General features: G+C 35.8%; 1 protein-coding gene across 4 annotated transcripts in view; it reads left to right on the top strand.

The window, feature by feature from the left end:
• The window catches only part of EPHA5 (EPH receptor A5), a 346,680-nt gene that overhangs the window by 73,948 nt on the left and 245,617 nt on the right, over positions 1-27,115 (top strand). For all 4 annotated transcript variants that reach the window (XM_036258172.1, XM_036258162.1, XM_036258144.1 and 1 more), the window contains exon 3: positions 14,420-15,083. In XM_036258172.1, the coding sequence (XP_036114065.1) occupies positions 14,420-15,083 (664 nt within the window). The remainder of the gene's footprint in view (positions 1-14,419; positions 15,084-27,115) is intronic.

Below are 27,115 nucleotides of genomic sequence, written 5' to 3'. Positions count from 1 at the left end.
GATCCGATTTGCTAGTATTTTGTTCAGGATTTTGGCGTCTATGTTCATCAGGGATATTGGCCTGTAATTTTCTTTCTTTGTAATGTCTTTTTCTGGTTTTGGAATTAGAATTATGCTGGCTTCATAAAATGAGTTTGGAAGTCTTTCTTCTCCTTGAATTTTTTGAAATAGTTTGAGGAGAATGGGTGTTAGTTCTTAGTTGAATGTTCAGTAAAACACCCCTGTGAAGCCATCTGGGCCTGGGTTTTTGTTTGCTGGGAGAGTCTTGATTACCTCTTCAATTTCCTTAGTTGTTATTGGTCTGTTCAAGTTTTCTATCTCTTCCCGGTCCAGTTTTGGGAGACTGTGTGTTTCTATAAAGTATTCATTTCACTTAGATTGTTGAATTGTTGCCATATAATTGTTCATAGTATTTGATAACGATCTTTTGGATGTCTGTGGTATCAGTTGTTACTTCTCCTCTTTCATTTCTGATTTTGTGTATTTGAGTTCTCTCTCTTTGTTTCTTGGTGAGTCTAGCTAAAGGTCCATCAATCTTGTATCTTTTTGAAAATCCAGCTCTTTGTTTCATTGATCCTTTGAATTGTTTTTTTGGACTCTATGTTATTTATTTCTGCTCTGATCTTTAATAGTTCTTTCTTCCCACTTGCTCTGAGGTTTTCTTTTAGTTCGATTTCTGGTTCTTTAAGTTGTGAGGTGAGATAATCTATTAGAGATTTTTCTTATTTATTGAGGTAGGCCTGTAGTGCTATGAACTTCCCACTCAGAACTACTTTTGCTGCATTCCATAGGTTTTGTGTCATTGTGTGTTCGGTTTCCAGGAAGTTTTTAATTTCTCCCTTGATCTCTTCAGTACCCCATTCATTGTTTAATAACATGCTATTTAGCTTCCATGTGTTCAAATGTCTTTGTATGTTATTGGTGCAATTGATTTCTAGTTTCATGCCATTGTGATCTGAGAAGATGCTTGATATAATTTCAATCTTCTTGAACTTGTAGAGACTTAGTTTGTGTCCTAAAATGTGGTCTATCTTTGAGAATGTTCCATGTGCACTTGAGAAGAATGTGAATTCTGTATCTTTGGGGTGTAATTCTCCATAGATATCTATTAAATCTTTTTGGTCTAGTGCTTCATTTAGAGTTAATGTTTCCTTGTTAATTTTTTGTCTAGAGGATCTATCCAGTGATGTCAGCGAGGTGTTGAAGTCCCCTGCTATGATTGTATTTCTATCAATTTCTCCTGTGAAGTTTTCCAGAAGATTTTTAATATATTTTGGTGCTCCTATATTGGGTGCATGTATGTTTATCAAGGTTATATCTTCCTTTTTGATAGATCCTTTCAATATTATGTAGTGGCCTTCTTTGTCTCTAGTTATGGCCTTCATTTTGAAATCTATTTTATCAGGTATGAGTATTGCTACCCCAGCTTTTTTTTTGCTTTCCATTTGCTTGGAAAAATTTTTTCCATCTCTTCACTTTCAACCGATGTGATTCTTTTGTTGTGAGGTGGGTCTCTTGTCAACAACATATAGATGAGTTATGCTTTCTTATCCAATCAGCTACTCTGTGTCTTTTTATCAGAGCATTCAGTCCATTTACATTTAAGGTGATTATTGGTATGTACTTATTTATTGCCATTTTTGTTTAGTGTGATTATATTTTTCTTCCTATTTCTTCTACTAATTTTAGTAGTCCTTCTAACATTTCTTGCAGTGCTGGTTTGGTGCTAATGTATTCCCTTAGCCTTTTTTTTTTGGTCTGGGAAGCTCTTTATTTGACCTTCTATTTTGAATGATAGCCTTGCTGGGTAGAGCAACCTTGAATTCAGATCCTTGTTTTTCATGACCTTGATTCCCTCATTCCATTCCCTTCTGGCCTGTAGTGTTCCTGTTGAAAAGTCAGCTGAGACCCTTATGGGGGTCCCATTGTAGGTAACCTGTTGCTTATCTCTTGCTCCTTTTAGGATTTTCTCTTTGTCTTTAATTTTTTGGCAATTTGATTACAATATGTCTTGGTGTGGGCCTGTTTGGGTTCTTCTTACTTGGGGCTCTCTGTGCTTCTTGAACTTGAATGCTTTCTTTCCTCACCAAATTAGCGATTTTTTTGGTCACTATTTCTTCAAATATATTCTTTAACCCTTGCCCATTTTCTTCCTCATTGGGGATCCTATGTGGTGAATGTTACTACAGTTCCAGTTGTCCCACAGTTCTCTTAAGTTGTCTTCCTGTTTTTTAATTGTTTTTTCCTTTTGGTTTTCTGATTGGTTGATTTTTTCTACCCTATCTTCTAATTCACTGATCTGGTCCTCAGCTTCCTCTACTCTGCTATTTAGACTTTTCAATGTGTTATTTCTGATGTGTCATTCTTCATTTTTTCTTGGTTGTTTTTAATTTCCAACTGGTTGATTTTCAACATTTCTATGTCTTTACTTATGGTGCTCATGTCCTTACACATGCTGTTGAGCTTCCTCAAGATCATGGGAACTTCCTTAACTTCCTTAACTGCACCTCATTTATCTCATTTTTGGTCGAGGTCTCTTGTTCTTTCATTTGGCTTTTGTTTCTGTGTTTCACCATTTTGGCTATCACAGTGGGCTTTGGAGCCTGCCAAATTTTCCCTGTGTGTGTTGGTGTTCTGCTGTTTGTGGCTCTCTCTCCTCGGTTTGGATAAGCCAGGGAGAACTCATGTTAAACACCACTGTCAAGTCTTACTTTCCTGGTTAGAATTGCTAGCCCAGGGATGGTACAGTTATCCTAGCTTTTTACCTGGAGGCCATCAGTAGGAGGTTACCTGAAGAGCCTTGGCTTCTCAGTTGAATGAAAAACTCCCTCAGGTGCTCAGAGTAAGGGGATTTCCCGAGGGCAGGGTAGATGCTGGTTGTTAATGGCCCTCAACTTGCATTTCAATGGCCCACCTGTGTGGGGTTGAATCTCTGAGGGAGGGGCTGCTGCCTCTCCACAGAGCCCTGGGAAGGAGTAAGATGACCACCTTCCTGCATGGCCACAACTCAGCAAAAGCTCTGAGCGCCCTCCAAATCCCAAGTGTCCCCACACAGTTCCAGTCCAGTCTTCCCTCCCTCTGATAGAGCCCAAGGTGAGTGGCTGTGGCTATTTTAGCCTCTGTCCCAGCTCTGCACTGTGGAGCCACTTGGGTATTTAACCCGAGGCTGCCGTTCACAGCCAAGGCCGCTGCTCCCAGCCAAGGCCGATGCCGACTGTGGGCTCCCAGCCCCCGTCTTGCGTCTCCCCAAGCCTACCAGGATTGAGTCAGTGTCCCTGGTTATGTGGGCCTCCAAGCTGCTTTTCTGTTGCTTTTTTATGATGATTTGTCTTTATTTTTGCTGTAATTCCAGTTTGGTCCTGGGAGATGGTCTGTGTAGCTTCCATTCACTCTGCCACCATTTTGGAATCCCCTTATTATATTATTTTCCATACAAGCAATTTTAAAGTTATTTTTGCCCCATCCTGTATATAAAACTAAATAGGATAAACTACTGCATAGCTTTATTATACAGATGTGTATACTATACAGAATTACTTTCCACATGTGTTTAGCTTATCAAAGCTTTCAATTTTAAATCCTAAAAAGTGATACACGAGGTGGAGCTTCATAGCTATTTCGCTAAAGAACACTTGTTTTCTGTGAAATAGTCTACTTACATTGAAAATACTATGAGTGGCATTACTTTAATAACTTAAACTTTAATTCAAAATTAAGGAAAAATAAAAATAACATTTGACAGAATTGAGTAGAATTCTGGGAATAAAAACCTGATTGTGCTTTAGTAGGAATACCAGAGAGTGATTTTGTATACCCTATTCATTAGTTTGCCTAAGAAAAACTGTTTTCCCATAAACTCTTTGTCTTACTTTGGGAGGCATCATGATGTAATGAATAAAAGTTGAGCTTTGAAGTCAGATTCATCTGAATTCCAACTTTTGTCAATGTTGTTCATTAAATAGTTTTATAAGAAACTTTGTTTTTCTAGAGTGCTGTACCATTTTACTTTTCTACTAGCAATGTATGTGTAATTCAGTCTTTTCACATCCTCATCAACATTTAGTGTTGCCACTATTTAAAAAAATAAAATTATTTTATATCTGTGTTAGTAGTATATCACTGTGGTTTAATTTGAATTTCACTGATGGCTAATGACATTCAATATCTTCCTGTATTTACTTGCCATCTGTATATCCTCAGCAGTAATATGTCCATGCATGTCTTTGTCCATTTTCTAATAGGAGTATTATTTTTTACTGGTGAGTTTTGAGTCACCTTCACTTTTTTTTAATCCTCACCCGAGGATATTTTTTCATTTATCTTTATATACAGTGGGAGGTGGTGGAGAGTTGGGGAGAGAGAGATTGATGTGTGAGAGACACATTGGTTGCCTCCCGCACAACCCCAGCCAGGGCCGGGGATAGCACTGCAGCCCAGGTATGTGCCCTTGACCAGAATTGAACCTGCGACTCTTTGGTCCATAGTTCGATGTTCTAACCGCTGAACCAAACTGGCCAGGGTGAGTCACCTTTATTTTTGAAATTGAGTTTTACACATACAAAATTATAGGTTGACTCCCCTCCCCCCTGACCCCTAGCATTTTGGATATGTCATTCTACTCTTATTCTGGCCTGTATTGTTTTTGCTGAGGAAGAAACTCATTATCATATTTTTGTTCTTTTCTACTTGATGAGTGGTTTTCCTTTTGCTGCTTTTAATTTTTTTTTTTTAGTATCTTGACTTTCAGCAGTGTTACCGTAATATCTAGGCATGGATCTTTGTGAGTACACTAATTAGGTTCAGTGGGCATTTTATATTTGAACATTAATATTTTTCAACACATTTAGGAACATTTTTGTATTTGTTCAAATGTAGTGCCTGTGATTTTTTTCTTTCTTCTCTTTTTGGACTGTCATTACACATATGTTAATATGCTAAATTTTGTCCTAGAGGTCCCTGAGGCTCTGTCCATTTTTTTATTTGATATTTTTCTATGTTCTTCATATGGCATCCTTTATATTGATCTGTTATCTTGAACTTAGCACATTTTTCTGTTCATTTATACATTATCACTATATGATTATATGCATGTAATAAAGTCATAATTTATAGTATTATTTTATTTATTTTAAAGTATATGAAATGTTTTATTCTTTCTAAAATTTTTATTTCCCTTATCCTTTGTATTTGAGATCTTTACATTAATGAACTGATGTTAATTTAACTCTTGTATGGTGATATATAGTATAAATATAACACATTTTATTTATTTCTATTAATTGCAATATAAATGTTTTATAATGTTTGGCTGTTTCAATGTTGGAATTATCATGTTGGCATATGTATTCTTAGTCACATATGAAAATCTTGGTTTAAACTATTTTTAAAATTGTCTTATATCACCAAATAGCTCCTCAAATTTAGCTACTAATATATACTTCCAGCATGGAAGAGTCCCTGTTCTCCATTGCCCTTCTAAAACTTGATTTCATAAATGCCTATGTTTCTTCTAACAAACATACATTTAAATGCAAAGAATTATTTTATATTCAGTATAACCAGCCAAAAGTGGAATGAAAAACTATTATCAAAGAGTTTGATATGTCCAGGAACCCACTGAACAATCTTTTCTAAGAACTGTTGTATAACAGAAAAGCTGTTCATTGCATAATGAACAGAACAGTAAACTAAAGGACAATTACCTCTTATAATTATGGATATATCCTTTATCATTATCAAGAATCCTGTTTGCTCACCTACAAATAGTTATGGAAATACCAAATAATTTTTAAGATACATTAGGCTTCCCTGGCCATTAAGCTCAGTGGTTAGAACATTGGCCCACACACAAAAGGGTCTCAGGTTCAATTCCAAGTCAAGGGCACGTACATGGGTTGCAGGCTGAATCCCCAGACCCAGTTGGGGTGCATGCGGGAGACAACCAATCAATGTGTCTCTCTCACATCGATGTTTCTCTCTCTCTCTCTCTCTCTCTCTACCTACCCCCCTTTCACTCTTTCTAAAAAAACAATGGAAAATTTTTCCTTTGGTGAAGATTAACAGCAACAAAAAAAGATTCATTAGGCTAAAAATTTCTACATATCTGTGCCATTATTAGTCTTATCTGTTATCTGCATTTACTTTATGTTTCCTATGTTGATGTAAGGGATTCTGTTGATAAGCTGAGAAAAATGACAGTTTAAAACTTGTTTTAATTTTAAGGTTAAAATCACACAGCCAGATTAATTTAACTATTCTCATTTGTGATTACTAACTAACCCAAGCAAAAGGCCTCAGAATGATTTAGGAACACTACTAGAATATACTGAAAAATATAGTCAGAAGACCCAAGCAGGAGGAATGAATGAAGAGTCCTCTACTGTTGCCATTTTATTAGTGCTATAAAGGTTTTATATTTGCCTAGAATTCGTAGCATTCCTAGAGAAATCAATTTTCACAGTAATTCTTAAAAACAAATTAATTATTAAAATACAATAAGATTGAATTGATAAATGAAATATTTTTATACATAGTAGTCAATCACTGTCTTCAGATAATGTATTCTTTTATAAAACTGCATTCTAATACAGGTCAAAATTAAATTATCATTTAAGTTTTTGGTAAGAAATGTGCACTTTATTCACTGAGCAATTTTTTTGTTGTTGTTGAGATTAATTTTTTGAACAGAAAAAGCTGAAAAAATGAAGATGGACAATTTGCAATGAACCCATGGCTGTTCCTTCTTTTGCTTCCATCTCAAGAAGACAAGCACTGTGATTCTAAAAAAATAAGACTGTTCCCTATGGAAATTCCAGCTCCTGACTGGACAACACTAAACCTCCATTTGTACAGAACTTTTTAATACAGTTATGGCAAGTGAATACAATGTACTTTAGTCTATAATATGACAATACAATAATTAGAACTGAATAAGCTCAGAGCCCTAATATGGCTGTTTCCCAACAAAAAAAATGAGATGGAAATTCATGTTGAATAGCCACTAATTACGAGAACATGATTAATGCAAGATATGAACTTGAATTGATTTATGGGTGCTGTTGTTAAGCCTATATCAGAAGTTTAGTATTATCTATTGAAAAATGAGGGGAAAATAAAGGCCAGAGAGTATAGACAACATTATATTTTATGAAATGTATTGAGTCAAACTTGATCCCATAAACATTTTTTTTATTCCACAGGCTATAAAATAATTGACTTCAGCTTTATTTCATGTAGAAAATTGAGTTATATCTAACAATATTGCTACATCATACCCATAAATTTTAGAGATGTTTTAAATAACAAGCTCCTATTTGATGCATTTTTTTACTACAACATATTATTGAGGAAGTAATAAGATTGGTGATTCAAATTTTTTTTGCAGAAAGTTGGTACATTTTGATATTTATTTTACTGAAGAACCATAGATAGAAGAGATGCTAAATTTCTGAAACAGAAACTATGTACTGTATATTTTATTCTTTTTTTTTTTTTTTATCCTCACCCTAAGACATTTTTTCATTTTTTGCTCAGATAGAGTGGGAGGGAGAGAGAGGAAGAGAGAGAGAGAGATAAACATCAACATGAAAGGGACACATCGAGTGGCTGCCACCCGCACAACCAACCAGGGCCGGGGACAAACTGCAACCGAAGTACGCACCCTTAGCGGGAACCGAACCTGGGTCTCTCTGGACCGCAGGCTGATGCTCTAACCGCTGAGCCAAACTGGCCAGGGCTATTTTATTCTTTTTTAAAAGTAGGTTTTTAGTGATTCTTTAGAGAGAGAGAAAGATAGAGATAGAAATATTAAAGTGACAGAGAATCATTGAACGGCTGCCTCCTGCACACCCCCCACTGGGGACTGAGCCTGCAATCTGTGTATGTGCCCTGACAAGGAATTGAACTGGGATGTCTCAGTCCATGGGACAATGTTTAGTCCACTGAGCCACACAGGCCAGGCTATATTTTATTATTTTTAAACCATGTTGTCCTTGTGGTGGTGCAAAAAAACCAAAATGATTCTGTTGCTCAATGGACTATGCATTGTCTTAATCCAAAATTCAGAAAACTGTTTAAGGACAGATGGATTCTGGTAATTCTACAACAAAGGTCCACAATTTTATTGTTTAAAGATTTTCTAAAATTGAGCCCTGGCCAGTTAGGCTTAGCGGTAGAGCATTGGTCCTCACCAATGAATTTAGGGTTCGATTAAGGTCAAGGGCACTACCTCGGTTGTGGTTAGTCACCGGCCCTGGTTGGGGTGGGGCAGTACGGGAGGCAACCAGTTGCTGTGTCCCTCTCATGTCGATGTTTCTTTCTCTCTCCCTTTCTCTCCCTCTCTCTCCCTCGTACTCTAAAGAAAAATAGAAAAAAATAAAATATTCTCCGGTGAGGGTTAAAAAAAAGTAAGGATTTTTTAAAATTGGTATTTAGAAAGAGCAGACAGGAGAGGGAGAAATAGAAACGTCGATGTGAGTGAGAAAGGTCGCTCGGCTGCCTCCTCCACACCCCTACCAGAGATGGAGTCTGCAACCCGGGCACGTGCCCTCACCTGGAATCCTACTGGCCCAGTCAACTGAGCCACACTGTCCAGGGCACAATTTTAATTTTTGAACACATACATATCTCAGTTATCAGATATTAAAAAATGTTCTCTTTTGATGGTTAAAATGACTTAGTTTGCTACTTTAATTTCTGCATTATAACTTTAACCCTTCAAAGGGGGGAAACATTTTTAAGATCAGAGAGTTCTGATCATAGACAGTAATCTGGCACTAATTTGTGTGTCAGTAGCTCTGGTCCTCATTTTACTCCTCTGTAAAATGATGTTTGTAAGATTATGTCATGGACAGAGAGGATGATGAAAAAGCAGTTCTCTTACATGGGGGTTGACTAGCTGTATTTCTAAACTACTCCTCCTGCATATATTACCTTTGAGGTTTCACACATTCAGGATTAATTTTGAATTACAACAAAATATCTTTGAAAGTAACATGACCCAAGATATAGTTTGCTCTTCTAGTTACACCTCATTGTTTAAGCATTTGGGGAACCACTGGACAAGCAGGTGGACTGTTTGCTCATATTTTAACCCAGCATGCAGGAGTCTTGATAATGCTGTATTTCTTCCTAATGGGGAATGGCTTCTAGTGGACGGTAACACATTGAAGTTAATAGTATCAAACAAAAAAGGTCAGCCAACAATAGTAAGATTCCTCATCTTTTCTACCATTAATCATGACCCTAAGTCACTTAAGCTTTGAAGAATTTCTGGCTGGTTTTTCTAACAATGAATGTTCTGGATTGAGTATATTGGGTAATGGCAGATTTCTGCATGTACACATAGACACATGAGCTCAATTGTACAGGCAACAGTGACACAATGATTTCATGTAAGAATTTTAAGTTTTATAAAATATTATGGGGGAAACGAATAGTAATCATATATCATGCACCTGAGGAAAATAAGAAATTTACTTAGGTTCTTACTTGATTATATTTTACCTAATTTTAATCAATAATGCAGAATTGAAAAAAATACACAAAATAGGGAAACTAAAAATCTGAAATCAAAATTACTGTAATAAATTAGACACTACTAATAATAACAAACAATCTTTGATGTGTTTGAAGTTTCTGATGTTCTAATATTGTATTTCATCTGATTTTTTGCAGTAGCAAGAAGCTTCCAGAAATTCTAGACTTTAGGTAAACATATGATGAGATAGCAATTAGAATGTGTTGCTCACTGGATAAAATAGATAAAGTGCCCGACTTCCATATCTGACCACATGTTCAAACTATATCCCAGGCACTTTCTAAGATCATGGAGAGGTACTAGTACTACTTTTGAAAAACAACAGTTAGTAATTTGAGATTAGGATTTCTTCAGTGAAGTTAGGAAACATTCTATGTACACATATGCACACAAACAATTGCATACAGAGAAAACCAAAGTATATGATATCATCTAACAATATTCTCTTTTGGGGCTTTTCAAAAGGAATTCTATAAAATATTGTGATATTATAGTTATGCTTTGGGCATGTCAGAGTAAAGCTGGAGGCAGTTGATACCTAACCTTATTTCAACATTTCTCTGTCAAAGAAAATCACTAAGATAGTCCCAATATTATTTTATTGTAGTAAGAAACATAGGGCCACTAACTGATTTAATTGATATACTGTATCCTGGGCTTTTAAATTATAGAGAATAAGAACAAAACTAGTGAGTGAAAAATAAAAACTATTTTAATACATATCATGCTCAAAACATTACATATCTAAACTAACTTATGTTATAATTGGTAAAATGTAATAAAAATAGTTCTACAGGTTAATATGCTAACCTAAATTCAAAATTATTATGCAAATGATTGGAATCAGAAAATATCTTAAATACTTGGAGATTTTTACTGAAGACTAATTTTAAAAATATGAATTCATACTTTTTATTTGAATTGATAAAATTCAGATACTTTAAAAAAGAAAATTTATTTGTGTTCAATCAAAACAAAAGACATATCATTTATTTATCATGTTTGCATTATCTCAAATTAGTACATCTCTGGAAAAGGAGGGTGGTATATATGTTTGATATGCATTTATTCATTATAAAACATTTACCAAGTGCCATGCTTCCTGTCCTGTTGTGTCAGACTCTGAGATACAGTAGAGAAAAAGATAATCATGTCTCTACCCTCCGATTTGTGTTTCAGAGTGTAAGATATATAGAGAGAGACAGGAGGAAGGAAGGAAGGAAGGAAGGAAGGAAGGAAGGAAGGAAGGAAGGAAGGAAGGAAGGAAGGAAGGAAGGAAGGAAGGAAGGAGACAAGAAAGAAGAAAAGAAGGAAAAAATGGTTTAAGGTTACATGATGTCTGAAAAAAATGTGAATTTAGTTGCAACATGGTTGCAGTCAATGCAGGCGTAGGAATGCCACACTGGGAATCCCACACTCGAATCTATGCACGGAGGACGGAATTGTGCTGGCAGACAGGCTGCCCAGATGCTCAGGCCTGTCCTTTGTGAGCTTGGGAAATTTCTTTATGTTATCTTATCTTCAATACCCTCATTTTAAAAAGAGTAGAATCAGGTGTTTTAAGGCCCTTTCTGATGTTTTATATTGAATATTAGATAACTTGGACAGACAGTTTCAGTCCTCATTCTAATTATGTAGCTAGTGTGCCAGTGGCTGGTTCTCAGTTTATGCATCTGGATGGTCCATGAGCTGGGACTAAAGCTGGGACTTCAGGCTGATCACCTTTCCTGAGTTCAAGAGCACGCAGGTATTAGGCCTTTGTTACAAAGTTTCTTACCACCATATTTAACCTCAATATATTAATCTGTAACTAAAAAGCAAAGTATATAAAAACACAATAATGAAAACAGAACTAGATGATAGACACCCCTGAAAACTTGAAAGGTCAAAATTGACAGTTCATTTGATGATTTCTCATGTGAATTGGGGGTTATAATATAAGGGAAAGTTCTAGGCTGTGTGTCCTGAATCAGTGTTTTTAAGTTTTGAGGGCAAAGGAAGTGATGTATAGGTTAGGGGGCTGGAAAAGAGAATAGTGCCAGCAGGCTAAGGGACACTAGGAGCTTGGGGCTGGAAACCTAGCAGAGCAATGGAAGGCAGGCAGAGAGAAAATAGTTTTTAATGGCTTGGGTAGGAAAAGTTGGTGATTCCATGTTACACATAAGGATGTAAAATAAGTCTTTTTTCTTTTCCACTTCTCTGATGAATGTGGCTGACTTGTGCTGCCTGGCCAGGCATAGAATTGGAATGCAGATGACTTGGACTGTTCCATGCCTAGTGGGGAAAGGAGCAAGCCCAAGCTTCTGGGAGAGAAATCAAGCCAGCCCACACTGTCTGTGTAACTCATCTTCAATCTTAAGGCAACAGGAATAAGGAGGAAACAAACACAGAGAAGACTGGGCTGAGGCTGGGCCTTGAGGAGTAGCTGGACCAGAACTGCAGTCTCCATGTTGCATGCAGGGTCCCCACTTTCAGAAGGCCCAGGCGCCTCACTTGTATTCGAAGGATCAGCAAATGCTTTTATGAAACTGTAGTTTATAAGAAATCCAACAAAATTGAGCCCAAAATACTATTTTCTATCGTGTCCTTCATTATGTTCCAGTAATCTTCTTGATATGACATTTGCAAAAGAAGTGTCTAGGAATATACCTGTCAGGTTCTGAAGTTCTCCATGACCGGTGCTTCCTCCCCATCCTCTTGTTTCTTCTTCGTAGGTAAGATATTTTGCCGAAGATAACAGGATGTCCTCTTTATATTGAAAGGAAGAAATCTTGGAAGTACTCAAAGTTTTATTTCAGCCAGTCTAAAATAAATGAAATATTTTTGTCTATTTCTTAGCATATGTATCTAAATAGAAGATTTTTATAGGAAATGTGTATATATTACCTATTTGATTCTCTGAATGGCTTATGGCCATAATTATTTAAATTAAAGTCTTTCTTTTCATTCATTAGAAATAGAAAATTTGAGCCTTCATTTATATTTTGAACATTTGAAAAGAAATAGATAAAATGCCACCATCATACATTCTAACATCAAAGAAAATTACAGTTTTTCTCTTGTTAATTGAGAATATTCAGAGAAACAAGATGCTCATGCACAGACTTTGAAATTATCACCTGAAGCAGTAACTATTAAACTGTCTTGTCAAATGCTGCTTGGTTTGCATTTTTAATAATATTTGTGGTACCTTGGACTTTGTACAGGCAAAGACTGTGAAATGCTTGCCTTATAATCTTAGATGCTGCTGCTATTTCAATTCCTTTTACTTGTCCATTTCTTTTTACTTGCTATTGGAATATATGATGCAGAAATGGGACTTCTATAAATGATTTAAAGCGAAGGATTTGAAATCTGTTTGTGTTTTGTATCAGAAGACTATTTTAAAAGGAAATCTAAAACAGAGATCATATAGCATTTTTTTTCCTGAGAAGAGGTTTTGATGCTATTTTCCATTTTACTAATGCAAAGAATATCTTTTTAATTAATCTTGTTACAGTCAGTTGTTTATTTTATTGTCATTTGGTCAATGGAGGTGCTCGTTTTCATGAAACATTAACCATGACATTCAGTGACCATTTATAAAAAAGAGATTGATAACCTGGATTGCATTAGGGGGAAAAAATGGAAGTAGTGAGTGACAGAATGCTGAGATAGAAGGCTGAATAAGAGAACTAGGAGCTAGGTAGGAGTTTAAATACATTTTGAGAGAGGACAAGTGAGATTAAATGAAAGAACTAAGGCTTCTCATAACACTGAAATGTGAAGGTTGTTAGGAGAGATAAAATCTTGATGTCTCTCTCTTGTGAATTTAAGTAGCTCAGCAGTTTTCCCTCATTAGCACCTTTTACCGATATCTGTCTGATGGCAGAATTTTGAGAGGGGCCAAGAGGTGGGTGATTTAATGTGCATACCTGTGATTCCACATTTGTTATGTTTTTCTCAGTTGAACAGAATCAAGAAATAATGCCTTATTTAATTTTATGTCTACAGAAATAAGGTTTTGTCATGTTTTATCTATTTTAATATCTGAAATCACACTCTAGATTTATTGAAAGTCACTATGGTTTTTGTTCTGTGTTTAATGGCCAATTTTAAAGAGTTATCACTTACATATAGTTTTATATACACAGATTTTTCAAAGGTTTAAGAAATTTCTTAAATTATAATACCTTGAAGAAAAAATAATTGGTTCTATATTGTTCAGACAGTGTATGGTACATTGAGATTCTCAAAACTGGAGTATCTTACTAAGAAAGAGATTGGATTAGATCTCTTCTTTGTCCAAATAATATTTTGGAACTGTATAAATTATACTTATTTTGCATTCTGTATATATTTAGAACTCTTTAGGTCATTGTGCATGAAATAATGCATTGGTAAGAAACAATTAATGCATTCCCAGGATATAAAAATACACCAGTATTTGTAATGACAAGGCCCTATATGTTACTGATCTATAATTTTAAAAAGACAACAGTAAGAAAATAGCAGTAAATGTGGAAAACTCTAAAACTTAATTTACCTCTTAGTCTATATACTTTCTTCCAAACATACATCTTTCTTTATACTGTTCTTTATTATTAACTGCATACACATTCAGCTTCCTTTTATCTATACTCTGAAATATGTGCTGTTTTTCTTATGGGTAATAATATTCATATGTGTTCACCTTTGAATTACATTGGAAACAATTATTATTTTACTTAATTTAAAAAAAGAAAGGATTTTTTTTTTTTTAATTCTTATTATATAGCTTCTGCTCCCAATACTATACATCGACGCTATAAAAATTTCCACATCTGCATTTGTTTTCTTTGACTATTTTTTCCGGTTATTTTCTATTTTTATAAATTTGTTTTTCTATTTTATATTGTACAGTGGGAAGAGATTGGTGAAGTTGATGAAAATTATGCCCCTATCCACACATACCAAGTATGCAAAGTTATGGAACAGAATCAGAATAACTGGCTTCTGACCAGTTGGATTTCCAATGAAGGTGCTTCCAGAATCTTCATAGAACTGAAGTTTACTCTTCGGGACTGCAACAGCCTTCCCGGAGGACTGGGGACATGTAAGGAAACTTTTAACATGTATTACTTTGAGTCGGATGATGAAAATGGGAGAAATATCAAGGAAAACCAATACATCAAAATTGATACCATTGCCGCTGATGAAAGCTTTACAGAACTTGACCTTGGGGACCGTGTCATGAAACTGAATACAGAGGTTAGAGATGTGGGACCTCTAAGCAAAACAGGATTTTATCTTGCCTTTCAAGATCTGGGTGCTTGCATCGCTCTGGTTTCTGTGCGCGTGTACTATAAGAAATGTCCTTCTGTGGTGCGACACCTGGCTGTCTTCCCTGACACAATCACTGGAGCCGATTCTTCACAGTTGCTCGAAGTGTCGGGCTCCTGTGTCAACCATTCTGTGACAGATGAGCCACCCAAAATGCATTGCAGCGCTGAAGGGGAATGGCTAGTGCCCATCGGGAAATGCATGTGCAAGGCAGGATATGAAGAGAAAAATGGCACCTGTCAAGGTAAGGATATGTCTGCGTCTGCAGGTTCTGTCTGCTTCAGTTGGATCACGTATATGTATTTCCTCCAATGATTATGAGCAAGTGACCTTTTACTTTGCTAATTTATGGAGATGATTTCTTTTCAAGTTTGATTTCTCTCCTGCAATTTTAAAATTGTTGGCAACGATGAAAAGTTTAATGTTTTATTTTATTGGCTATACATAGTTCATGTACAGAGTGTCTTACTTGCAGTGTATTATTTCATATTCATTTTCCTTTCAGAAATTTCATTTTTGAGCCACTCAAACCAAGAGGTTATTATTTTTTTTTGTACGTGACTTTCTTTATAGGATTATTATATGCTACTCTACTGCTATTTTCTCTCCATGAAAAATAGTACTTTTACTTGCTTTATAAAATTCAAATACAAATCTTAGATGAGACTTGTTTGGGCATGTTTTTAACTGCTTCTTAAAATTTTTTCAGAAATATGTTCAGCCATAGAAACTTCATAGGAAAATATTTGTCAGCTGCAGGACTTCATTTACTGTGTTGTTTACATATAATTGCTATCACATACTTAAAAAAATTATAATTTATATTTAAATGCATAGTAAATAGTGCCCAAGAAAATGCCTGCTTGGAGATGGAGCCAATGCAAAAAGGTCATTTCAGAGCAATTTGAACTTGGAGATATTTTTTATTTTAATTTTTATTTTAAATTGAAATTTGATCATGTACGCTTCCTTCTTCATTTGAAAATACCCTCATTTTGCCCACAATGTGGTGGGTTGCCCTTTTAAACTTGGATTTTTATCAGTGGCTTTTTGGAACAGGATACTACTTTATGTCAAAGTAAAGAACAGCTTATAAGGAAGAAAAAACATTATTTTCTTTAAAAAATCACTCATCCTTATAAACTTGTACTTGTCTCCATCATGATGATGTGCACATACTAAGTAACTTGGGAGAAAAGCAAATGCTGACAAGTCGTTCTAATCCCACCTGATAGCTTCAGGTGCATCCCCCCACCCCAAACCCAGTATATAATGTGAATCAAATTTGCTCAAGTTTGTTCAGGCCTGAATTCAGATTGATTATAGATCCAGGGAAACAAAACTAGGGAAATTACCTGTAAATTATAGTGGTATTGCTTAATTATTTCTCTCTTGAAACATATTGTACCATTTTTAAATTTCCTTTCTCAGAATCAGCTCATATGTATTTGTCTCCTGTATTTAAGTGTATGGTTGTTATTTCATGTATTCTACACACACACATGCACGCATGCACATATGTAAACATAAAGTTTTATTAAATTAAAATTATGTTTCAGAAATGCTTTTAAGATTGTCAGGGAAATGAATTATATTTTATTCAAGATTGGATTTAAAGGAAAGTTTTAACTAACCTTACCTTAACTTTTTTTTTTTTTTTTTTTGAGCAGTCTTCTTGGTGTAAGGTGAGAATATATTTGATTGTGGAAAATTAAATATAATCCATTGAATACATTTCATTCTTATCCCTAAAATATTTACAGTCTAAATCTTATTATTTCTAAACATTTGATTACTAGTTCTTGTCTTCTTGAAGGAAAGCTTTCAATCAAGAGACAAAGTGCAGCCCTGGCCGGTTTGGCTCAGCAGTTAGAGCGTCAGCCTGCGGTCCGGAGAGACCCGGGTTCAGTTTCCGCTAAGAGCACATACCTTGGTTGTAGTTTGTCCCCGGCCCTGGATGGGTAGTGCAGGTGGCAATCACTTGATGTGTCCCTTTCATGTCGCTGTTTCTCTCCTTCTCTCCCTCCCACTCTATCTGAACAAAAAATGGAAAAAATGTCCTCGGGTGATGATAAAAAAAAAAAAAAAAGGAGAGACAAAGTGCAGCAAAACAAGCAAGAATTCATTGGTCACCATGGAAACACACTTAGGACAGTGAAATGAGGAAGGGCATAGAAGAGGCAACAGCAGAGCCCAGGCTGGGCTGCTTTGGCTCACTGGGGAGTCAGAGAAAAGGTGCCTCAGAGGCAGGTTCAGGGGTTACCCCTGGACTAGCTGCTGCCGCCAATTGCTCCCCTGGTTGCAAGTCTCATGGGGGAAGAAGAGGGGTAGGGAACAGCATGGGTGTGCTTCCCTGTGGGAGAGCAGCACACTGGGTCCTTTGTGTTGAGGGTATTTATCTCTCTCTTGCAGGTGAGAATCTTAGGGGAGGTCTCAGGGGAGGGCCTCAATAGAATATTCATCAGGTGTGCTCTTTCAGGGTCCTGGTGTCCACTGAGTGGTTAGTGCCAGGGCAGGGGGTCATTAGTCAATGCAACTGGTCCTGAGGCCACCACATTACTTGTCTGGTCTTGCTGCTTTTCTGGGCCAGGAGCTGAAATACAACTGAGCTGGGATTAAATTATTCCATTTATGATGAAAATATCTTGGGAAAGTAGTGTTCTGACAGAATGTATCTTAGTGCAGGTATTTGATATATAGTTTTCTCTTCTCATACTCTTCTCTTAATAACTGAAAAAAGACCTAACTGAGAGACAGTGGGGTGAGCAGCAGAGACTACATTGTAGAAAAGTTCACTGAACTGGACTCTGTCTTAATGTGTTTATTACTCCACCCTGGTGGTAGGAACACAACCATGGGGGTCATGAAGACCATGAACTACACAGCTCCAGAGGGTGTTGAACATAATGTAAAAAGTCTATACCAACAGTGCCTCTTGGTGTTTTCCATTGTGCAAATAGCATGTGGCCATGCTATTAAGAATTCCAAATGTTTATTCTATAATAACTTATTTCACTGATTGAATAAATAAATGTTGAAGGATTGTTTTGGAGAATTAAGGCATCATAGATATTCCTTAGGCATTTACATCTGTATATATGTGTATATGCAAGTAAATGTATGTGCACATGTGTCTTAAAACTACACCATATCAACAACTCAGCAATTTTCACCCTTTTCATCTCATGGCACACATAAACTAATTACTAAAATTCTGCAGCACACACATATATATATTTTTTTGATCTAACAAAAAATAGGTGTAATTTTGATTCATTTATTCATTTATACCAGATGGCTATTGTTGTATTGGCTGTTGTCATTTTTTTATTAAACAAGCTAAGAGCTAAAAGGTCAGTGCCCTTGACTCAATAGTGAGGTGTCACATGTTTTAAAAATTCTTACAGCACACCAGTTGAAACTCGCTGCTCCTAACCCATTCTATGATCTTCACTTTCTAGTCCTAAACTTTGAAGTGGAGTTCTCAATGTTTTAGAATTAGCTTTGAGAGGCCAGAAATCTAGGAATCATTCTTAACATTTCCTTTCTACTCGCTACCTGATTCTGATCCATCACAAACAGTTATAGAGATTATAACCCAACAATCTGTTAAAATTATTTGTCTCTCTATTTTCTTTTCCTCCAGTCTACAAGCATATCTTGCTAGAACTGTATTCTTAAATGTAATGAATGACTTTGTATATAGTTTTGACTTTTGAGCCATGTGAATATATCATATCCACAAACATGTAATTCTCGTCGTTTCACACACCTGTCCTCAGGCCCCTGCATGGTTTTGACCCTATTATTTCTCTTGACACATCTTAAACTATACTTTCTCCCATTCACTATGCACTAGCCATACTGGCTTCCTTTCAATTTCTCAAAGGCAATTTGATCACTTCCATTAGTTCTTCTATGATTCCGTTCATTTCCCTGAAACCTTCTTTTATCCCTTTTATGCCCAGTTAATTCACGCTAATTCTTCAGATCTATGCTCCAACACCTCTTCCTCGGGCAAGCTCTCTCTGACACTTTGAGACTAAGTCAGGCCTATTATTTACTCATATTGTTCCTTCATAGAACCAGTTAGAGTTATTAATTGGCTCCTACTTGTTAAGATATGATTTAATTAATATTTCTCCCCACCCCCATTAGACTACATAATCCTTGATGGCAGAGGTGATATATATTAAGGAATTAGAAAGAAATCAAAAGGCAGTAGAAAGAAAAAATTTTAAGAGAGGACATTGAATGTACAAAGGCCTAAAAGAATACTGTGTTTCAAAATTATTGATTTATTTTACCTTTGTATTTCTTATATATCAGAAGAAAACATCCTTGGTCACAAAATTGATGTCTTTAAAATTTTTTTTTCTTAGTCTTGAGATTCTCAGGCCAAATTTTCAAGTTCTAGGTATTAAATCATATGTGATTAGTATGTGATGCATTAACTATTATAGAGGCCATCTTAGTGATTCTTGCAGAGCTCAACATGTCATATACTGAAATATGTTTATAAGATAGCCTTATTATATATTTACATTTAATCACTCAATTTCCTTTTTTATAATGTAAGATTGACATTACATTAAACAATTACCTGCATTGACTATGAGAATATTCAGGTCAGAATTTAGCTGCGAATCCTATTAAATAGCAGGAATCCTGCCTGGCCGGTGTGGCTCAGTGGTTGAGCATGGACCCATGCACCAAGAGGTCACTGGTTCGATTCCCAGTGGGGGCACATGCCCAGGTTGTTTGCCTGATCTCCACTGAGGGGCATGCAGGAAGTGACCACTCAGTGTTCTCTCTCACTGATGTTTCTATCTCTCCCTCTCCCTTCCTCTCTCTCTCTAATTTCAATAACGGAAAAAAAAAATCTAAATAGCAGAAATCTTAGTCTTGTTTTTGTTTGTTTTTTCTTATTACTAAGTTTTCAAAGTCCTCAATAAGACAACGAGCTTGTAAGCATTAGAATAATAGATTTTGGTTTGCTATGTAACATTTTACGCTTAGATTACTTGATTCCATAAAAAGGTCTTTTTAAATTTTTCATGTGAAATAAATTATGATAAATTATTTTTTATTTATATAAATGTGAAACTCAGATGGGTACAGGGGTATGCCTTGGTGTTAGAGTTGATGTAATACATAGAACTCCCCAAATGCTTATTTTTTCACACTAAATCATGATTCTTTGTTATAACTAATGCAAATATTTGAGTTTATTTCTGCATCTTATAGTAACAGAAAGATAAATGTATTTGGAAAACAGTTAAAAATGACTTCAAATAAGAAAGCTTTGGGCATATTTCAACAATTGCATTTTGCTGTAGATCTGTACTCTCTTGCCCCTCAGAAAAAATGTTCAGTATTCTAGGATGGAGGGAATGTGCCTCAGTCATAGTGAAAGTAGAAACGTGGGATCTCTTTTTAGTTTTACCTCTTCGATAATCAAAATACGTTGGGATTTCATTCAGGATATAACTATAATAAGAAACTGATGTTCGAGAAAATTTTTTCTAATGATTTTCATATGTTAATATTTACCAAGTTTGTACTAGGAGATGACCAGGTAGATGCTGTCACATCATGCTTATGTAAGCTGATACATGTGCAGGACATGATGGAGTTGACTCAAAGGCTTTTAGAGACAGACCTCCAGGACTGAGACTACTGGGCAGCTCATTAACACATGGCTTAAACCCAGAAGACAACTAAGAAGTGATTCAGGAGTCTCAGCCCACTGAGCAGTGTGGTGATCTATCACCTTCATACCCACTAATTTAACTTCTGTTAAGAGAAATTGACTACATTTTCCCTGATAATCTGTCTTTAACAAGGCAACAAAATACTCTGGTTTCTATTGTATTAACTTAGCATATAGAGTGCATTTATTTTTCTAAGACTTACTTTAATGCCTGAATTTTCTATAATAAACTGCTTTAAGTATACACATTTATTTCTTTGAAATGTTCTTTATTTTCAGAAACTAATAATGTATTAAACCCATTTATACAAGTATGTTTTCCTACTTGTTATTTATTATTATTTTTGATGAAATCCATGCTATTTCATTCCCTTAAGAGTCATATGACATTTTTTTTTTTCAGTACAAAATTGTTAGCAAAAACCCATTTTGGAAGTTTCTGCTTTTTATTGAAGTGAATGTGTTTGACAGAAGCAATTGAGTTCACATGAATCAAATGTTGCCTGCTGAGTTCTCCTGTGATTATGTTGCTGACTTACTCAGAGGCAAGGCAAGACCACTAATCTTCATCAGTTGCTAGTGGAATGAAGTAGTAATTTGAAATTACCCCTAGATAATTATAGTTTCACTTATATCAAATAGAGAAAGAGATTTAAATTGTGGGTCACTGCCAAAACCAGTCCAAGTGAAGAAGGTATATAATGCATGTTAAAATACAGAGAAGGGGGTTACACACTGAGGGCTGCGGAGAAAGAGCACTTATTAATTGTCCAACTGAGAAATGATTGCACAGCAAGGAAAATGTCGTGAAAATACTGAGCTGAAGAAAGCTTTGATTCAGAAACAGTACAGATACTGCAGGGAGTAATATGTCGATCATTCATACTTCTGGTGCATATTTATGTTTGAAACAAAATTGGCTAGAAATACAGTGTATTAGGTGTTCCTGTAATTATGCATTGAAGAGCCTAGTTATTTTTAATTAGGCACATTACCAAAAAAAATCAAAGAGTTGAAATTCTGGTTCTATTTGGTATGCTCTTTTATGCAACCAAAGGAAACTAATTTTAATTTCAAAATTTTAGCTAAACATGGCAATTACAGAGTATCAGTGGATCTGGAGTGTGTGTGTGTGTGTAACCACCATCAGGATAATTAAATAGTTAAGTCATTTCATCCATTTGCAGGTATTACATGAGAATAATAAAATAGATTTTTTTTTCTTCTTTTAAACTCCTCCCAGGAAGAGTGTTGGATCAGTTCTATTGAAGTTTTAGAGCATACTCCGCATTTGTTTTTGTTTTTGTTTTTCTTTTAAATCAAGGTTGGTCAACACTGAAATATTGATATTATTCCTATTTTGGGCTGGATAATTTTTGTTGGGGGAGGGGCTAGTATTATTTAATGTGGGATATTTGGCAGCTTCCCTGGCCTCTAATTCCCACCTAGAGGGATGCTACACACCCAATTTTGATAGTCAAAAATGTCTCCATAGATTTCCAAGTGTCCCATAGAGTCAAAATCGCTCCCAGTTGAGAATCACTAATCAAAATATACTCCATCTGCCCATATGAGCAGATGTGTTGATAAAATTAAATACGTTTATAGACAGGGAGTATTTGCAAAGTGAGTATTTTTCTTAGAATTCTGTTGAATGAAGGAGGTGTACATTTTGAAATGTGACCAATTTAACTTGGATATACTGGGAAAGAAAGATGCAGCTTGTGAAAAGCAGCATGCTCCAGTGGATTTAAGTACCTAGATTCTGAGCCAGTCCTGGATTCGAAGATTGCCTTTGCCATTTATGAGCTCCATATCCCTGTGCAAGTTATTGGATCTCTCTATTCCTTGCTTTCTTCACATCTACTTTATAGCAGTCCTGTAAGACATGGAAATTACTTAGAATAGTGCCTAGCCCACTGTACTTATTCAATGAACATTAGCTATTTCTTAAGCTCTTATTAAAGATAGAATGTATTTACAAGAATATGTATCTGTCTATTTTAAAGTACAGGAGAGCTTCTGGTTAGGAAACTCTCGTTTTCTTAAAATAGTATATTATTGAACAGTGTTATTTATTAAAGGATACACTTATATTTTTATTTATTGGGTAGTCAAGGCAATGTAAATATATTAGAACTTTGTTTATAAAGATGATTTCTCTCTGGTTTGTTAGCATCATTCATTCTTTATTATTGTACTGTGCACCCATGCAATTCCTCTATCCTAAGAATGCAGACACACAGACATACAAACCTACATATAGACTCACAGCTGTGGTTACAATTTATGAGAGTTGCTAATGGCAATGTGAGGGTGCAGGTATAGATAGGGTGGTAAGAAAAGGTTGTTCTGAAAAGGTGATGTTAACATAGACATAGAAAATAAACCATGTAAAGAGTTGGGGGTGCCTTCGGTGCAGAGGTCTGTTGCAGCCCATTAATCAATTTGGTATACCTCTCTTTCATTTCTAAAATCATATTATATTTTAAAAATGTACTTGAATATTAAAATCTAAGTAATAGAAGGGCTTCTAAGTCTTAAAATTGCCTGCTACAAGGGTCTGTTCATATGTATATTATCTTAAGAATAGAGAAATTTTAATAATATCTGAGGTCAAATACATGCATATCAAACATGAAACAATTTAGTTAATTTATGAGTAGGATTGGTGGATACTACATGTAAATTATTACACTCTTGAAAATGAAAACATTTTTTTTAAGACCCGGATGTTTCGTTGGTCTAACACTGATTAGTAACTTGTGAATTTCCTTCTATGTGTGCATAGTAAAAACAGGGAGACTGGGCCATGAAAGGGAATCAAAGAACCAAACACTCTGTAATCCCTCCTGGACAAACTTTTAATATTGGTTTGCATTCCTACTTTCTCATTCATAAAAGAAAGGATACTAGTCAAAGTCTTGAGTCCCTCCCACTTGTATATATATATGTGAATATGAGAGAGGGAGAATAAACATAACAGATAAATGTCATACCTCGTATTTACAGTAATAACAACTTGGTAAATTTTACTTTAGGTGGGTCTCGAAAATGTTTTATTTTATCACAGATTTCCTGTTCACACTGTGCAAATTGACATTAATGAGCTTGAGCTTCATAATGATTGTATGAATGGAGAATTCATAATTATATTTATGTTCAAGTGGCTCATGTTGTACCAAACACCTCTGATAATAAACACTTATTAAAATGATATGCACTGAATAAGCTCCTTTTATGTTAGTAAATTACTATAGAAAGATAATTATCAGAAAAAAATGTGTAATGATAAATTTCTTGTAAAGGTCATATCTTGATTGGTATATTCAGAACTGATTTAGAATCTATAACATTTAAAGTGCTAGAAAACCAAAATATAGTCCAAAATATAATTTGCTTTTCTTTTTCTTTTCTTATTATTCACATAGAAGCAAAAGGACTTTCACAAAGTCTTATAACATCAATCAGTATAGCTCTCATGAGAAAGGTTGTGTGTACAAAAATGTTTAATGTGGAAAACTCACTGAGCGTGACTTAACAAACATCTCAGTGTCAGTTCTTGGACCCTTAAGAGTAAAAAGCTAAAAAATGAACACACATGATAAGAAACGAAGTAGCCAACTCTTGCAAAAAATCATTAAGTATGCTCAAAACCTTCAAATTGATCTGTGAAATCACCAGGAGATGTTTGTGTGCTCTAAATTAAGCTGCTCTCAGTTGCAATCTCACGCTTACGCTTGGTAATGTGTGACTGTGGCCAAATACAAAACCAGAGTGAGCCCAACTGTCCTCCTATGTGAAATGACACAATGTGCACCTGCGAAGTCCACCTGCTCGTGAACATTAAGTATGCCTACTTCAGCATCAACATGCTTGATTATTCTCCAGAAATGCAGAAACTCAGACCCCATCCCAGAAAAACGGAATCTGAGTCTACACTTCAGCAAGATTCCTTGTTGTTGTTTTTAGGTTTATTCAAGTTTGAGAAAACCCGATGAAAGGGATCCTTGGGGTGAATGTTCTTTTCTTTTTGATATTATGGATGAGGACACTGAGATACGGATAAATTAGGTCCATATAACTCTATAAGGGCAAGGAACAGAAATACGTGTATCTTAATCTCTTTGAATATATGTCAAAACATTGCACTGTCCATGTTGCTTCAGAAATACTTTTTGTTAATTATATATTTATCTCTCCCTCCAGATATTTCTTAATATAGTTCTTCTATATTATATAGTAGCTTCGCTTAATTTGTAGGTATTGATCTACCTAATTGATTTATTTATATAGCCACTTTATTCTACTCACAAGATAAAAGGTAAGTATGTTGTTCACCTAAAGTGTATAATTTATTGCCTTTTCACTTAACTTATACATTAGTTCAGAAGGACGTATCAATTGTTACAAAGCAGGAAAGAATGGAGCCGCTGCCCCTGACATAGTTCTTTTCTAGAAAGTGTATCATTCATTAGGTAAAACAATAAAAATAATATGAATTCTACATAATCTGTGATCTCATAACTAACTGGTTTTCATTCCATGAAAATGCTTTTGTATCCTCTTATTTCTGGTCCTGGGTGTGGCCCACATCTTCTAGCATTTCATTCTCTTTGGTGTTTAAACGCTTTATCTGCATTTAAGGCTGACCAGTAGGAATTCAGCTGTAAGAACCAAAATGGTTTGTTGATATGCTTTTATCTTTTCTGAGCTTGAAGACATCTTGCTCACTTGAGTGCTGTTAAGGTACAGTTTTTAAAAAGAAAAAGGAAAAGAAAGAAAGAAGAGCCACAGTTTGGGGAAAGTAACAATTAGAGCAAATGATAATTTGACTGATGGATAACTCCATTTCTCTGATGGAACTGTTAGCAGGAATCAGACCTGGAGGAATGCTCCCAAGCTCCCGCTGTGTGATTGTGAAGGAGCATAATAATACACTACTCCGTATGCAGAAGGGCTTTGCCTCCGAATTCACAGCGCTTTGAAAGGCATCCATTACAACAATTTTAAAATAAAGAAAGACTATCCAAATTTTATTTTCCATTTTATGGATTGGAAAGTAACGTGATGTGAGTTCACCAAGACTTCCCAGGGCTCCCCCTGAGCTTTTCTTTCCCACCCGAACTGGCGTGTGCACCTCGCCATCAGAGAGGAACGTGCTGCCTGCTCTGAATGCTGCCCCACCTTCACCTGGTGCCGATGTTTCCCCAGGCTAAAAGCTTCTGTTTTTAGAGCCAGCCTGCCCTGCATTATCTATTTATTTAAAATTCTCTTTAGAAGGTTTTGCGTGTCATCTGTTTTTGCTCTCTGAGTTCAAGCATGATTTAATATGTCAACACTGCTTTGCTTAACTGGGTTTGATGGTCTTCCATACTTGAGTTAGAACCAGGCAGTTGCCTTTCAAGCATGTCGCTGCTCAGATAAATGAAATGTCACAACAGTGAGGGCTCCTTGTTTTGTGACAACCTTAGCTTTCTTTGACACAGTCAGTGGCTGGAGAGAGGGGGTGGTGAGAGCATTTAAAGGAATAATACAGCAGACTTAAGTCCGGTCAGTCCTCTTCAGACCCACACAAACCGACAGCACCAGGTACTGCCCTGAACCTTGGGGGCACTTCACAGTTCATCCAGGTGAAAATGAAGTCAAATCCAAAATACGAACTTTTTTCCCTTCCACGATGGACAAGAGGAAAACATCTGTTAGCAGTTTCCTCAAAATCATACTCAGGGATAACACTTTATTTTTATAGTTTGATTCCTTCCACGTTTTATTGCCAGGACCTGAGATGTTATTGCTCTTAGCACATAATGTTAGAAATTAATCCGTAGGAAAAAATTTTTCCACTGTCTCCCACAATAAAAGTATTGTTTATGATTTCCAAACCTGGATTGGATTTTAAAGATTGGAGGCTCATGAAACTTAGTACTTGGCACAAAGCAAATTCTCAATACATGCTAGTTAGCTTTAAAAGTTGAAAGCAATTTCAATGAGAGAGAGCCTTAGACAAAACATTTCAGTGTTTTTGTTTTTGTGTTTGTTTTTTGCACTAGCATGTGTTGATGCCATGATCTCTGCCCCAGGGCGGTGACCCCCCCCAAAGCAGGCAGAGCACTGGGCACGGGGAGCTCTCTCTGTTCAGTCCAGTCTTGACCGATCAGCTTCTCATATCAGGGACTTTAAAGACTGAGGAGGTTTCTGAGTGTGGTTTGTATGAGTCTAAGTGTGAAAAATTGTATCTTGATTTGAGAGGGAAGTAAACGAGACCAACCAGGCATGTTTCAAGTAATTACATGTGTATTACAGGACTATGGAAAGTCCATTAATAACAAACCTCCGTCAGGGACTGAAGGAAGAAGAAATTAGTCACTCAGGAAAACAGAGTTGGGCAAACTTCGGAGTTTGGGAAAAATCTGATGAAGGTGAAAGTCTCCATCAAGGGCAGCCCACAGGATCAAGGGAAACACTGGCCAGAGTTTTTCCATGATCAGCTCTCAGGAGAACTAAGTTATTTGTATCTGAACTTAGAAGAGGATGGAGTTAAGACTGAGAGAAGTACTTTG

Source organism: Molossus molossus, unplaced genomic scaffold (assembly GCF_014108415.1).
Source record: "Molossus molossus isolate mMolMol1 unplaced genomic scaffold, mMolMol1.p scaffold_m16_p_1, whole genome shotgun sequence".
Taxonomy (NCBI): Eukaryota; Metazoa; Chordata; class Mammalia; order Chiroptera; family Molossidae; genus Molossus; species Molossus molossus.
The sequence above is the reverse complement of the archived record's forward strand: the minus strand, read 5'-3'. Positions and strand labels throughout refer to the sequence as shown.